Raw genomic sequence first — 16,669 nt, forward strand, 5'->3', positions numbered from 1 at the left:
AATGCAAAAACCTGGCAAATGGTTTCCTCAATAAATGCTAACTTATATTATCTATATATATTATATGGATTTTACCTGTTTAAACATGCAAACTAAGGGGAGAGAAAGGGGATGGATTTTTTTTTTTTTTTACAGAAGAGCTTTGTTTTTCAGGCGTTTCACTTCCCTGTTATGCTTTGCTGATGCCTCCGCACACATAGTAAATATCCTTTGCATATCCCACAAGCGGAATGACTTGGTTTTTTATTTATTTTTTTGCTTTTTTTTTTTTTTTTTTACTGCATTGATTCAATTAATAAATTGCTTTCAGAGCTTGGCACCAAACATTTTTCATAGCTCACCATTTAAATCAAATATTTAAATGACTTTTTGCTCATGCTCAACAGTTTGTATTTTATTTATGACATTTCAGAGCCCTGCAAACACAGTCACACCCCTTACACATGTATGCATTTTGTTGAGTCACAACTACAAACAGATTAATTATAGATTTAAGTGTTTTTTTAAGAGGAAAGTAAATAAAAATAGTTCAATTAAAAAAGGTGGCTTGCATTTGAATTCACTTCAATTTGCTTAGTTACCACTCAATAAAAGATAATCTGCAACTGATGTAGTGTAATAATTCACTTACTCTTTTAATGTACTGCAGCTGTGATGTGGTCTCGGGTGTAAAACCCAAAACATCTTAATCCTATAATACACTAAGCAGTGCCTCTCATCTGATCTCCTCTCCTTCTCTTTTCATTCCCGTTCCATCTCATTATTCCTCATCCCCTTTACTACAAACACATTTAGTGCCTGATGCTGGTCATTCAATCTGACAAGAAATGACCACATCCCTGTTGCAATGAGGCAACGTCGCTGTGTTTACAACGCGTTTGCCACTGCGATGCTCCTTCACAGCATGCGGAAAATCAAACAAATGACCAACAAAAGCTGGGATAAAAATGGCAACCAGAGTACCATGAGAACCGAGTGCTAAAACTTCATCATGTCTCGCCAGATCCGTGTGTGTTATGTAACTGTAAACTGCAAAAAACAGATCAGCTCCAATGATGCCAATAATACTTGCCTTCTTATCCCTCTTCAACTTGGTACTCTGCACTTTCCTTTTAAATTTATTGGCTCTAGTCGGCTCCAGCCAATTGCAGCGAGGAGAGTACTTAAAATCTAAATCATTTTTAGACAGAACTCTGGATGGTGTTCAGAGGCGAGTCGTGAAGCACTGAAAAGTGGCCAAATTAAAAGCTTTGCGATAGCCGACACCACTTAAACAGAACACACTCGTGTGTTTCCGCTCGTTCTCCAGCATTACACACCTGTATGTCCATTCATTTTTCTGTATTTTTTTGTATTCAACTCTAAACGCTATAGCAGGTCAGGCTGTCTGGTTAAGATAACCTAACACTTGTCTCTCACTATTCTCATCGTATTGTCTGCATTTTCTAGCCTAAATCATAGAGAATCATGCAAAAGTAATCATACCCCTTAATAGTTACATTAATGTTTTCTGATCTACACCATTCCATTGTAGCTCTGCCTCTGTTGGGTTGTTATCTAACAGGTTTTCATCCAGGAGAAGACTGTATTTATCTCTGTGAACACTGACTCAGAGTTGAGCAATGTTGGGAACTCGACCTCGGTCAAATTGCAAAGGTAACAAAAGCTAATGATCTGTGAGCATGCTGTCTTGTTTCTGTCTCCAACCCAAAAATCCTGTGACACTAGATGACACAGTGTCCACTACAGGGAAGGACAAGGCGTTGGAGAGCTAAAGGACACAGCACTGTCTGTTTAGACATAGTTGATCATGAAGTGATTGCTGAGTTAAATTCACAAATGGAGGCAACACAAGATGCAGGAGGTCCTTTGCTGTTGCAGAAGGGGGTGGAACTGACTGTAGCTCACTCGTTCAGCCAATACAGACCGACCCGAGACACGCTAGAATGAAGTGAAAAAAAAAAAATCAATGAGCGCATCACATGACAGTCAGGGGAAAGGATGCTGCCCCATTATCATTATCATCATTATCATCATCATCGTCGTCAAACTTGTCTCCTTTCCTCAACATCCAGCTAAATTAGGTCCAGCCAAGCTTATTTTGGACTTTGATCTGCATCATAGCCTCACACGGCTGCTGTATATGACCTGTTTTACACGATTGTGTTACTGCATCGCTTGTTACTCACAGAATCACTTGCGTTTTTACGCAGCTGCTCTTCCTCTCCTCCGGGCTCCGCGGCGGGATCCACCACCAGCTTCTCGAAGCACGACGAACCGAGAGAGGAGCTCTTCTGCTGGTACATCATCAGCTGGGACACGGGGAGTTTGGGGCTCCCGTGGGCCGTCAGCTCCGGTTTGCTGCCTGTCCCCAGAGCCTGACAGTCGGAGCTCATCTCTGAGGTCGCGTCGCCTCCGCCAGCGGCGAGCTTGTCTCCTTCAAAAGGCGCCGGAGTGGAGCAGCATAAGTTCGGCTGCGATGACGAAAACACCCGGTCCAGCTGTTTCTTTTTCCTCTTGAACATCCACAAGCCGGACTCCTTCTTGGTGCCCTCCGCGCCACCTCCGGCTCCGCGGCGCTCCGAGCCCAGCTTCGGACTGAGCCACGGCTTGGTTTTCTCCTGGAAATTCTTCCACATCCTCCGCTGGTAGGACATGGACTCCTGGCCCCGGCCGGAGCCTCCGGGTTTTGGTGATTTTTGCTCCATGGTGCCAGTGCAGCAGCCACCCAGCCTGAGCACAGTCTGTAGCTGGGTCGGACGGGTGTCACAGCCGGGTTGCTGCTGCTGCTGCTGCTGCTGCTGCTGCTGCTTGTGTGCGCTTCAGCCGATAATCAGTTTAGAGCGCCGAGAAGGAGACGCACGCCGTGATGATGAAGTGGCTGCCAGTCCAACGGGGAACCTTGCAGAAAAACTATGCAGACTCTGTAAATTATTATGTCACACAGCAGCTATAAAAGCAACAAACAGGCTATTTCAATCTATATACAAGTTATCTCCTCGGTTGTAAAGTTATAAAAGCACTACAGGATTTTTTTTTTTTTTTTAAAAACCTGTCTGCGTTTGGCTATGGGTTTCTCTCTCCTCTCTCCCTAGTGTTTAATCAGAGTTAGACCAGTTTGCTTAATTGTTGTATTCAAATATAGGCGGTGCGCCTCCCTCTGGCCAAACCTCTTGACTTGGTCATCTGTATGCTGGCGATTTTGAAACAGCTCCTAATACCTTGTGGAGAAGCTTTTGATTTACTTTTAAAAACATTCATCATTCCTTCCTCTTGAACGTTTGACACACAGCAGATGAATAGTGGTGACTATGCTTTTGTTTACCTAAAAAAAAAAAAAAATCAAAATCTTGCTGAAGTTTTCTACATTTTGTCACAGGAATAAAAAACAATTGTGGGGTTTTGTGGTCAACACAAAGTAGTGCAGTTTTAAAGTGGAAGTGAAATGATAGACCATCTTTAAAATTTATAAAAATAGGGGGGGGGGGGGGGGGAGGAAATCTGAAAGGTGTGGCATGTCGTTGTACTCAGCCAACCCCTTAATCTAAACCTGCCGCTCTGGCTGTCCGTTTTTGCGTTTACATTAAGTAGACCCCAGTATTTGCAGTCTCTTGCTAACTACGTTTAGCTTTTCCACACCTGCTAAAACAAAAAAGCAGGGTCATGTTCGCTCTTTTCACTATTTAGCAGAATAAAAGACACCAAAAGCAGAAAGAACTAACACATTGCAGCAAGATAGCGAGAAAGCTCAGAGAACCCATTGGAGGGGTCCAGATAAATACTGAATGAAATTAATGTTAATACAAGTATCAACTGGATCATTATTTGGATCTTCCTCAATAAGATCCAAATATATTACCACCTGTCTGCTGTGTTTCTTGGTCTTCATGTTGCTGTTTGTCCACTAATGTGAAAAGCTTTATACGGAGATTAAATTACACACAGGTGGACTCTATAAATTAATTGACTCCTGGTTGCACTGGATTGTGAGGTTTTATAATGAAGGGGGCTAAATACATATTAAGCCTTCTTACTGCTTTTTCTTCCATTATGTGTTGCTTTGTCTTGCTCTACCACATAAAATCCAAAGACGGATGGGTATTTTTGCAAGCCACTATGCACAGCAGAGTGTGATACTCGTCCTATTTAATGTCATATTGTTTTGTGCACATTAGCCAAGTCTGGATGGGATATTTTTTTCCACCACCAATTAGGTCAAGCTTCAGCGAATGTTATCAGCCCACGAGCAGCACCGGCAACCAGGCAGAGCTGAGCGGCCTCGTCTCCTTTGCTGATGTGTATAATAACTCATTACTTGATCCCCTCTGGCCTTCGTTTCAGTGCTGGCCTGTGTTGCCCCCTCACCAAACACCATGAACACAGAAATGAAACACAAAGAAATGAAAGCGTATTAATATCTAACCCTAGCATGAATGTACAAAAAAAGGAGTCAGAGGAGAGCAATTTATCCGCAGACCAAGTTCACAAAATGTTAATGCGTTTATCAAAGCCGTGCGACCTTGGCCTCACCTGTAAGAGTGATGATGAAGGATGCCTTGTTCAGCAGGGTTTTTGCCTTGAGCCTTGTTGAGGCAAACACAATAAACCCTCAACAGTGAGGTGATTTATAGCAAACTCTGATATGGAACAGACATTTTCCTTTAATGAGATGTCCTAGAGACTTTGGCATTAACATGGGAGGAGTGGTTGTTAGCTAGATTGTGAGTTTTTCCATTTCTTATTCTACAAATTAAAATGCTTTAATTACAAATTCAGACTTGCTTAGAACCCTCCTTTTAGCTAAGTAGATGGATTTGTGAGGAAGCGAGCCAAGATGCCCGTCAGCTGCCACAAACGTTTTCACTGAATCAGAATGGAAAACTGATGACTCGGCATTTGGATGGCTTCGCTGTCTAATGATCTCAGTCGTCCTGATAAGAGGCTAATACACAGCTGCACCCACCCGCAGAACATTTACACAGATATCAAATCCTTGAAACGAGCCGTTTCCCTGACTACAACAGCTTGTAAAACTAAGAAACAGGACTGTTTGAAACTGAATCGACAGTATTTGATTCATACATTATTTTTCAGTTTCAGTCATCAGCAACAGTTCACAGTTTTTTGGTCCATTCTTCTTTTCAGAACTGAAAAATTCAAGCCACATCAAATTAAAAATACAGGAAGCCAGAGTTGAACAAAAATAAACCATAACAAAAAAAGCCAGCCAGGAGACATAAGGAGACTATGGGAAAACCTGGGAAATAGCTGAAGGATCCAGCGAAGAGCAGCTGAGAAAGAGGTGCTAAAGTACTGGGAGGTTGATTGCTGAAACAATTAACCTGGACTGATTGCAGGTGTGAGGGGAGAGAGCAGAGGGCAAACTGAGGAGAGAGAGAGTATAGGGACTAGAAAATGAATCTAATAGTAAAACAAACTAAACATAGTTAAACTAGAGTAACTAAGAATAACTAGACACTAGAAATAAACATAACAAACTAGAATCACTAAGAAAGACCTGACTAAAGAAAGCAAGAACGAGACTGATCCAACCAAAGTAAGAAACTAACACAAAATCATAATGAAACTAGAATCAAATCAAGCTACAAAATAATAAAAGCTCCTAAAATTATGATTCAAAACAGGCAATTTAAAAAAAATAATTTCCTGTTATTAAAAATTCGGAGTAATTGCAGCTGTCGTAATTGGAGATTTCTTTTTTTTAAAAACCCACTTTGTTCACATAAGTCACCAATTTAGTTTTCAGATCCATCTGCGTTCTAAATTAGATGAGCCCCACTTGTCCACGGATGATTGTTAGGAAATAAGGTTGGGAACCTTGTGTACAGCGCTGTAAATCACAGTGATAAAATTTAACTTTAATCCACTGTAGCTACAGGCACAGTGACACAAGCGTGAGCCGGGACATAAAGACAACCTGAGAGCAGAAAAGCCTGCGTCTCGTTCCATCTTCATTATTCTCCCTTGTTGAATTGAACCATGAGAGGATGGCTTTTCTTCTTAAATGAGTTTTAGTCGACAGTTTGTCTTGATTTGCAACACATGCGTTTCATCATTTTGTTGCCAAAAACACAAAACCTTTCAAATGCGACAATTGCTTTTCTGTTTACGTCCTGATGCCTGGAGGAAGAGAGGGGCCGTGGAGCTTGAACAAGCTTTTCGGGATTAAAGAAGAGGCAGCAGCACGTCTGCAGACCCTGCACGGCTCCATCCGAGGCAGGTCACTTTCAAGCTGCTGGAGAAAAACCAGCCCGTCATCACACACATCTTCAAACAGCCATGCATGAAGGTACAGGCACAGACATTTTTTCTTTTTAGGTAAAAACACTTGGGCTCTAAAGAAACTGCATTTCAACATCACTTGTCATGTGATATTGGAATTATTGTTTTGCGCATCTTAGATGAAATCTTACATGTGCATCTTCTCTAATCTTCCTGTGTTTAATGTGCAGAGCACCAACACAGAGTCATACCCACAACCCCCCAGCTGATTTGATTACACCTGATGGGATGGTGAGGTGTCTGAAAAAAAAACAAACAAAAAAAAACGGCTTCACTTCTCATCTGCTCCAGATGTATTCTAACATCTCTAACAATCTCTCTCCAACCAGATAAATTAGTTCAAATGTTTTTGACTAATAAATCAGGGTGTTTGGGAGTCATTTGTGTCTGGGAACATCATGCTGTGTTTTCATGAGTGCCTAAGTAGGAAAGCAAAAATTAAATATTCAGCTTTAACACTGCTTTTCAAATGGACCATTAACATGATTACAGGCTATCATTGTCTGGTATTACACAAAAGCCTTCAAGCTGATTAATTCTGCATGTGATGAACTAATAAACCCAGTTCAAATATCTTGTGAATGAACACAGTCAGGGCGAGCTCTTGCTCTTTAATGTAAAGTTAATTCAATTGTTTACAGAGTATTTCCTGACAGTCATTTGTCAGAAAATAGGTGTCATGACAAAACTCTGTTTTATTTCAATCAATCAAGCAATCAATCAATTTTATCTACGAGGCACCCTTTATGTTGGATCCAGCTCGCTGGAAACACATAATAAAGGGCATTTCTAAACTGGGTTTGAATCGTCCAGGGTCACAGTCAGCAGGTACAAATACCAGAGTTGTGAAGGAAACTGAAACTTGTGGGATACTCCCTTTTACTCCCCTCTTTGTTAGAGAGCTGGTGGATATTGAAAGCGATGTACTTTCATCTTTTCTTCACTTCCCTGGACTAGCTGGGGGAGTCATACCTAAGTGTTTCGCCTTAGGTAAGATTTATATATTTCCTTAACAGAAGCTATCAAAGTCATTTGATAACTTCTTTTCTAGCAAGATAGCAGCTAGCTTACACAAACGACCTATCTTGTTTTTATTATGAGAAAACATGGAAAACACGGTAAGGTAACCCTGCAATATGGGTATCTATAAGGGTTTTAGGATATCTATCCTAAAACTTTGTAAAACAACAACTTTCACAGTAACTGTATTCAAACTGTCATGAAAATTGTAGAAATTCAACAGGAAAGTTGTGCTTTTCTTAATTAGGAACATTTGTGACAGGACCTAGTCGTGTTAAGATTAGTTCAATGGCTCTTAAACCAGAAAGAAGAAATGAGACTCACAGAATGAAGAAGCACTTTGAGGATCTTCTCAAGTTGTCAGTGACGGATTCAGTCTTAGGCAAGTCCATCGCAACAGCAGTAGTTGAAAAAATCCCCAGCAGCAGAGGTACATGAGATTCATCCTAAAATGCAACAGGTTCTGGATTTTGTGGGGGTGTCATGGCTGACGTCGTTCTTCAGTGTTTGTGGAGGACAACACCTATAGTCAAGGGTGACCACAGAGGATGTTCAGGAAGAACTGTGCTTCTCAAAGGAGACTTTGGTCAATTCTGGAACCTCAGGATTAGGAGGAGCACTGTGGTTTTTATTGTGTTTTTTTATTTATTTTGTAGGTCTGCAGACTGCTTGCAGCCATGTGTCTTAAGGTATTTGACAGGGGGCAATCCAGTTCTTCTAACAAACAAAAGCTGTGTCCACATTTTGGCACAAAGTCAAGTTTGTTTAGAGTGCAGAGTGGTCTCCAGGAGGGGGGACACTTGCCTCGGATCCTGTTGTGGTGTTGATGGACAGTGTTCATGGCATAATCCTGGAAAGAAGAACCTCAGAGTGTCATTTTGCAGTTAATATGGTTCCATTGGGATCTTCAAGCCATGACCATCGGTATCTGCTGGAATGTTCTACAGCTCGGCGTAGAGACTCTAGAACGAGCCGCATTAAGTCTGAACCCATCGCTCTCCACTGAAGAAAGGTGGCCTGTCTCTCTCTGTTTCTTCTTCAAGAGGATGAAATCAAGTTTCCTGGTGTCATGTTCACATGAGATGGGATGATGAAGATGGATAAACAGAACATGGCCACGCCCGCAGTGATGTGCCAGTTGTTTCAGTTTGTTGAGTTGAAGAAAGATCTGAATACAAAATAACTAAATAAAGCTCTCAATTTTAACTGCAGGTCTACGTTTTGAACCTTACCTCTGATCCTGAACTACGGATTGTGACGAGAATAAGATCCAACACACAAGCAACAGTAATGAGATTCCTCTCTAGGGTGGCTGGGCTCCGCCTCACAGATAGGAGCAGGAGCTTTGCTGTCTGGGGTTGAAAGGATCTGCAACCATCTGATGGATGGATGTAAAAAAGAAAAGAAAAACTAACCTTCCTTTCTCTGTTTTACATATGTTGATATCTCTTATACTATTTGGTAACCTCAAATAGTATATATTTTCTTTTATCCAATATAATTTCACGGAGATCTTGGTTTACACCTGAGCTGTGTTTTCAGCAGTGAGAGCCCAGGTTGAACCTTATCAAACAAAACTGATAATCAATGGCCCAATAAAAGAAGCAGTAGAACTGATCTACTCCATTTAATGATCTTTTGCATGTTGCCCATAACAATTTAAGTGGGCTAGGGGCAAGTAGTGTTTGATTAACTGCACTGCTCAGTGCATGGATGTATTGTAATAGTATGCAGGGAAATAATCCAAATTTACTACCAGACATTTCAGTTATTAGCTGCAGATGTAATATACTGATATTACCGCACACAGAGAGACTTCATAAACTGAGCGTTAAAGCCTATGCAAGAGTAATTATCTCATTAAAACAGGAATTGGAAAGAAGGAAGCTGTATTTCACTGCTAATAGTGGATCAGGCAGTTCAAGTCTATCTCTTCAACTTCATTCCAGTATATCTCAGAGGCTAAATATTGCATAAGAGTGTGTAAATGAATTGAAACTAAATTGGAAATTGATTATTTCTGTTGTGTTTGCTCTTTTTGTCAACTCGCGCTCTGTGAATTGGCAACATATTGTATTATTTAAGTGAAGCTACAGTGAGCTAAGTTGATTTTTTTTGTTGCCTGTCGGTGCCTTGTCTTAACTTCGTGTGCTTCATGATCATGTTTCCCTTCAGTTCACACCTTGCCTTCTCTCCCTCCCATCCCTCTGTTCTCATTTAGTTCTCTCCCACCAGCTGTTCTTGCTTTTCTCTCTATAATTCTCAGGTGTGATGGCAACGTCGGCAAGCTGAGCGCTGACGTGAGCTCGGGGGAGCAGCAGATGATTAGATTGCTGGAGGAAATTGCAGAACTCAAAATAGGTGTTGGCGCACTGCTTCAAGAACTTTAGTCCAAGGTGGGAGGAAAGAAAAATCCATGCTGAGTTCGGTGGAGCTGACGTAAAGCAGCAGATTAATGAAAACAGTGACAAAAATTACTGAGAGAGGTCTGTAAACGTCTACAACTATATGTGCTTTGATATATTTCAAAGTATAGTTTTAAAATATATATATAGTTATTTGCAACATGCAACTGTAGCAATGTCACTGTAGCCCATTTCTGAGTCCTAACAGCAGCTGTGATGCCCTCTAAACAGCTGTGCATGTCATTTTGCTCCAAACCAGAGCATCACCACAATTTTACACTTGACTGTAATTCATTTTTTTTCTCAGATAAAATCATTTTGGATGCTTCATAACCTCCCTTGCATAAAAAGCTCATGGGCATACTTGATTTGCTACCTCTCTGAACTGGTGAGGCTGCTATTTCAATTAGCATCACCAGCAGATCCGTTTTTAACGTGTTTATCTTATTAACATCATCTGACCGGATTATTGCTGCAGATATGTTGGCTTGCTGCCATTTAGCTCAGAGCAACACTTTGCCCAAGTACAGCCCTCAAGACACTGTTCGAGTGGCTGTTCAGTGTGAGTCATGCATTAGCCACATAACAAGCTGACCCCTTCCCAAACACATGCAGCAACAAGGCTTTCTAGTTCACACGATTCCATTGGTTAGCATCATCTCTGACCAGCGTCATGTTTGGTTACATGTAGGCCAGAGCACGTCGGTTTTACTCTGAGGCTAATTTAAGTTTCGTTTTGTTTACCTGTTAGTTGACTTCTGGTAAAAACCTGAATTTGCTATAGGGGTGTCAGAAAAAAACTCACAGAAATGTTTGACACGTTTCCGATTTTATTTTGCAAAAACAAACAAAAAAATTAAACCATATATCATTTAACTTTTGACATCACAATTATAAGCTAATTTGTGTTGGTGCTTTTAAATAATCATGTTGGCGATCATCAACTAAGTGGTGTGAAGGGAGACGGTTTATGAAGCAGAGAACAAAATCTCAAACAATTTGAACTATAAAATGTTAAAAACAATTTTTTTTTCTACTTCACTTTTTCTATTCTGCTGATTCTATTTGAGTTGCCATGTCTGTCTGGTTCAACGTACAAATATTCTCAGTATAAAACGCCTCAGCCTGAGTTTAATCATTGAGCTCAAAGTGATTTATGCTTGTTGTATAAATGAAATGTCATTAGGTGTTTGCATCTAGTGCTGAATTGTCCAGGGGGAAACCATAATGTGACAGGATGCAAAATATGGGATTGGTTTCAGTAATTTATCCTGGAGAGGATGTCTTATCAGCTACACAACACAGCCTGAATAAATGCAATCAGGCATGACAAAGTCCTCCTAAATAGCTTTAGTACAATCCTTTTTTTTTTCTTTTTTTTTTGAAGACCTACATTAGAAAGGGTCAAATCCAAGATTAAGATCCATAATGTGTGTCATGTCCTAATGTTTCCCATCACTTTAGTGAATCTGAAGGCCAGTGCAGCAGCCTCCTCACACACTCCCACAATGATTCAATCAACGCTCAGTTCATTCCACAGGGTGGCACCTCTCTGTGATGACAGCACATTAACTCTTGACCAATGGTCACGCATGTGCCATAAAATAAATGAAAATGCAGAGAAAGTAGGTCACTACCATTACTCCTGGCTCTAACTGACCACAGGGATGCTACAGCGGCGTGCTTAGACTGACTCAGCAGAAAATAAAAACAATTAAGGTCCTCTCTGATATTAGACCCTGCACATTTTCAAACTATAATGTATCTCAGGGACATGACTGAAACCCTTGTTTTAATTCAGCGTTGTGATTAGGTGAATCATGCTTTCTGCAGGGACCGGTGGGATAGTTTCAGACAGATGAGCTAGGCCTCTCTGTGGCCAATCAGATGGGCTGAACTGCATCAGGATCTGCAGCTGCTCAAACAGGCATAAAACAAAGATCACTGCTGGCAAGTTGCTGTCATTACTGTACAAACATATACAAGCAGTATGTCGTTTGCGTTAAACGTAAAGGGAGTAAAGAAACAGCAGAAAGAGAGCTTTGTGGAAGGAAAAGAGACTCATCATTATTTCTTTACCCCTCAATACTATTGTTGTAGTCTGTGTAAATGAGAACATTAGAATTTTGTTTATTTACAATTTATGTGGAAAGAAAAAAGATAAACGATCTTTAAACTATCGAAAATGGAACAGATAATAAAAAGTTAAGTATTTATCAGTCCTACAAGTCACTTTTAGGAAGTGAAGTGGTGATTTCTTTTTTTTTTCACTAAGCAGTAAGATAAGATAGTAAGATATTTCCGATGATTACTAAAGCACAATAATATAAAAAAAAACCACTTCTGCCGAAACCCGGGATCGAACCAGGGACCTTTAGATCTTCAGTCTAACGCTCTCCCAACTGAGCTATTTCGGCGACGTGCCCATGCTCCGCTCACGCCTAAGTGAAAGGGGTTCACATAGTCTTATTAGTGCTAGAAAACGTATAAGACATAATTAATATCTGTTGTCAGAAGACGTGCCAAAGACGACACTTCTCTGCGACATATGCAACTTTTTGCCGACTACAAGCAGCAGGCACACATGTAACTTTGTCATTATTAGACCCTCCCCCCTCCTTTGAGTCAGCAGTTTACACACGGGGATGGTGGGATTATTTTCAGTTCTTTTAAATCGAAACTAACAGAACCGAAAGTAAATGTTTTGGTTGACAGACTGCGACTTAAAACAGACGGTAAGTTCACATAGATAAAGAAAATGTTTAGTGTTTCATTTGAGAGCTTTGTAAAGGACTGAGATTGGCTAAAACGTTGCAGACACCGGAATTTATTTTTTACTATCTACCGAAGAAACAATAATAATTTATGTTATACCGTATGATAGCTGGGCCATGGAGGGTAGGAGTAGTAGAGAAACTTTCTCTTACTTACCTTGTATAATATAAACAGGCTTCTCCTTCAATATTATGAGGAAGCAACTCTGTACAAAGTGTGTTCTTATAGCTTGACAACAGTTTTGACTGTCACCCCTGAAAAACAACAATTGCTCTTTAACTTTCTTGTACTCAATATTTTTAAACAGGTCACAATGTCAGTTCAGTTCTCTGGATGGGAGGTGGTGGACGATGGCGCCTGCTTTCCTGGCGTGATGCTGGCGCCGGCACAGAAGCCTCAGAACAAGGGCATCTACAAAATGTTTCACGGAACCAGCGTTGCCAGCGCACGGGCCATCGTCGCTGGTGGATTCCAGCCGTCGTCTGGTGGCATGCTGGGAAAGGGCGTGTACATGAGCAGGGATGTGAAGAAGGCCTCTAACTATCCCTATCTAAGTACCTCTAGTAACCGTGTGATTTTAGAGCTGCGTGTCCGTGTAGGCCGTGTCAAACGCATAGACAAGGACAACCACCCTTTGCAGCACACCTGGAGCAGTAATGGCTACAACACTGCTTGGGTACCCCCCAACTGTGGTAATGAAATCAGTGCCCAGCGGCCTGGAGGAGGACTGCGTGTTTGACCCTAAAAGGGTGACAGTTGTGGGCGTCGCAAAAGCACCAACCACCGCAATAGAAAAGGAGCTTCAGCAGCTTCTCGCCAAAGCGTCTAAACAACCCAAGGGAAAGGGTGGTCACCGTAAAGATGTTTGTTCCCTGTGCAAGAGGAAGACCCAACAAGGAGCTCATCACATCAAGCAGAAGTGCTGGACGTGTGGTCAAGACATCTGTATTCTCACATCCAAGCACTTCTGTCAAAGGAAACCTTGAGAGAAGCTGAGGGAAGAAAGGAAACATGAAGTTGAATGACAGTAGAATCAATCTGGATGATTACTATTGCTATGAATAGGCTGACAATAAAAGACTTATTAAAATGATCTGAAACCTGTCAGTCTTACTGAAAACCAGTCATACTTATTTTTAATATGATCAAACCTGAGAAATAGACTGATTTTTGTTTTTATATGAGATCCTCACTTCATTAAGATTTCAATCTAAATCTATATTTAGAGAATAATTACAGTGATGTAAAGACATCTACTGCTAAATATGAACTTAAACAAGTGACAAAATAATAAAAAAAATAATAAATTTGCTTGTAGATTATTCACAGACATATATTCTGTCTTCCTTCTGCCGACTGTCATCCCTCTTCTCTCTAAGATACTCACACATGTTTATCTGCTCAGTGTAATACAAGCAAAGTGGATATGTGCAATACGAGTTAAATTTAATTAAATGACAGAAAAGATGTGCTTATTTCTTTTGACTGCTTGTGAAGTCATTCCTATGACCACATTAATTATAAAATATTTTCTTAACAAACATTTATCTTGAAAATTTCCTCACAGCATCCAGCTTTCCACTGCTGGACTAAGTAAAATAATACAAATAGTTTAGCGGTAGGATTTTGGCTTTCTCTCCAAAAATTGCTATGAATTGTTATGTTAAAAACATTAATGCTTCACAATTGTTTCTGTACTAATAAAAATCCTAGATGACATGCCTATAGTTCACATTTAGCCCCTATTTACTTTTAATAGAAAAGTAAATGGGAGCTAAATCCAGTGACTAATTCCAACATATCTGAAAATAGTCCAACTGTGTGGAATTTCATTTGATGAAACTGAACACTATAAGACTCACCTGGAGCATTAAAAATCTAATTGCACCCTATTTTATTTTATGAAATTACAAAATAATTTCAAAAAACGTGTGCATAGTGTGCAACTTCATCTAATGAAACTGCACACTATACTAGACTCCAGCAACCTGCAGTGTATAAATATGGAAAATGTAGAAGTGCTGCTCATCTTCAACGGAATGAAATAGTCCGTCCAACAAAATCCCCCTCGAAGTCATAAAACAAACAATGGCCCGTACGGGGATCGAACCCGCGACCTTGGCGTTATTAGCACCACGCTCTAACCAACTGAGCTAACCGGCCATGTAAAACCAGGCCGTGATTCCATGTATGTCATCAAACTGCATGTGTCAGGTTTTTATTGGTAAATGGAAACTTGGGAGGCGGTGGAACTCCACTAGGTATGATTACAAGACGAGCGAAAGTGAAAGGTATCCAACTCTCAGTGAACTGACAACTCTTCTCAACGACGGTAAGTTTTAAACCTGACAGAAAGACAGCATGCAGGCTAATGGACTTGGACAGATACTTGTAGTGACTAAAAGACACAACAGCAGTGAGTTTGTAGAGTTTATGTGCAGCGATGAAATGTAGCTGACGCAGTTTGTCATTTTGTAAGCCGGTTGGATTTCACTTCCTTATTGCAAAGACCTACAGTATGTGTTCACTTATCAGTTTAGCTTTTCACTGACGTTTTACTTGATTATATTGTATGTTTTTATTCACTGGCTCTGCTTTACAAAGACTTAAAAGAAATGGCCACGCCTGAAACACTACGCAGCCTCTCACATTTATTGAAAAACATAGCGGTTAAGACACTCCTTTTTCATAAGAGATAAAGACCAATAACACATTTTTGGTATTAAACTAAATGTAGCAATAAAACGTTAGCCTGTACGATCAGGCATAGCATTATGACCAGGTCACTAATGCTGTGTTGATCCCACCTTCTGTTTCCAAGCGTGCCTTGGCCTGCTGAAGCAACAGCAGGTATTGTGGGTTAACAGAGGAACATTAATGGATACCTAAACTGTTCCGTCATGATTTGACCTCTAACCATCATAATTAGGCCCTTATCAAACTTGCTTATGTATTCCCCCTGCTTGAACACATCAACTTTGACAACTAAATATTCCCTTGTGTCTTGATATATCCCACCTACAAAGTGCCATGTTCAAAATTTGATTCCTAAATTCAGCGTCTTAAAACAGATGACAGCAAAGCGTTGACATTCAGCCTGTCATGATTATTTATTCCTTTCACAGGTGCTGATACTATCAGAACGTGACGCTCCAACGCTACTGAGGCAGGATGTCACTGCAGTTCTTTGGCTGGGAGGTGACCTATGACGATGACTCTCCTCGTCTGGAGCTGGGGGCCTCACAAGAACCCAAAGACCGGGGCGTCTACACCATGTACCATGGCACCACTGTTGCCAATGCGCGTCTCATCATTGCTAATGGCTTTCGGCAGTCAACCAAGGGCATGCTGGGGAACGGTGTGTATGTGAGTCGTGACAGAAAGAAGGCAGAACGTTATCCTCTGAACATCAGCGCTTCAGATCGTGTGGTGCTGAAGCTGCACGTGCGCGTTGGCCACGTCAAACGCATAGACAAGGACAACCATCCGATGCAGTACACCTGGAGCAGTAATGGCTACGACACAGCTTGGGTACCCCCCAACTGTGGCATGAAAGCTGTGCCCAGCGGTCTAGAGGAGGACTGTGTGTTTGACCCAAGCAGAATAACGGTTGTGGACATTGCTAGGGCTCCAAACTCAGATCTGGAGCCACTTAAACAGCTTGTCGCCAACAGTCTCGGAAAGCCCAAAGTTGCAGTTGGCAGTGGGGCTGTTGCAGCTGATTGTTCACTGTGCAACAGGAAACTACAGCAGAATTCTGCACATGTCACGCAAGCGTGCTGGGGATGTGGGCAAAACATTTGCACGCTAATGACCAAACATGTCTGTTCAGTCAGGATTTAAGAGGAACTTTAATCTGATTCGCTCGATTCACTTAATCAAGTGAAGTGCAGGGAAACAAACTGAATGTAACTTAGGACAACAGATGTTTCTCAGGATACAACTGATGTGTTGTAATGTGCATCAACTTACGCCAAACTTTATGACGATTTTACTGTTATATTTTATTATATATGAAATAGTTTTAATAGGGTCATGTGTTGGTGTCAGTAGAAGACAATCTATGACGAGCAAAATGTCTTTATTTCATGATTGCATGTTGTTTGGACAAACAAAAACAAACTGATTTCATAGTCATAATGTGAAAAATAAAATAAATGACCTTA

General features: G+C 40.8%; 2 protein-coding genes and 2 non-coding genes across 7 annotated transcripts in view; 1 reads left to right on the forward strand and 3 right to left on the reverse strand.

The window, feature by feature from the left end:
* mctp1a (multiple C2 domains, transmembrane 1a) overlaps window positions 1–6,310 on the reverse strand; it is a 170,233-nt gene extending 163,923 nt beyond the window's left edge. For all 4 annotated transcript variants that reach the window (XM_032577457.1, XM_032577455.1, XM_032577456.1 and 1 more), the window contains exon 1: window positions 2,190–6,310. In XM_032577457.1, coding sequence (XP_032433348.1) covers window positions 2,190–2,708 — 519 coding nt within the window. In that variant the 5' untranslated portion in view covers window positions 2,709–6,310. The remainder of the gene's footprint in view (window positions 1–2,189) is intronic.
* Window positions 6,311–9,827: 3,517 nt separating this feature from the next.
* LOC116729663 (uncharacterized) lies at window positions 9,828–16,669 on the forward strand. The gene is given in 4 exon segments (XM_032578340.1): window positions 9,828–12,463; window positions 12,811–13,197; window positions 13,199–13,485; window positions 15,674–16,669. Coding segments are annotated over 4 exon segments (1,383 nt in total). The 5' UTR covers window positions 9,828–12,427; the 3' UTR covers window positions 16,347–16,669.
* On the reverse strand, window positions 12,073–12,145 carry trnaf-gaa (transfer RNA phenylalanine (anticodon GAA)). The gene has a single exon. It is a non-coding gene; the product is annotated as a tRNA-Phe (tRNA).
* trnai-aau (transfer RNA isoleucine (anticodon AAU)) lies at window positions 14,593–14,666 on the reverse strand. The gene has a single exon. It is a non-coding gene; the product is annotated as a tRNA-Ile (tRNA).

This window comes from Xiphophorus hellerii, chromosome 12 (genome assembly GCF_003331165.1).
Source record: "Xiphophorus hellerii strain 12219 chromosome 12, Xiphophorus_hellerii-4.1, whole genome shotgun sequence".
Lineage (NCBI taxonomy): Eukaryota > Metazoa > Chordata > Actinopteri > Cyprinodontiformes > Poeciliidae > Xiphophorus > Xiphophorus hellerii.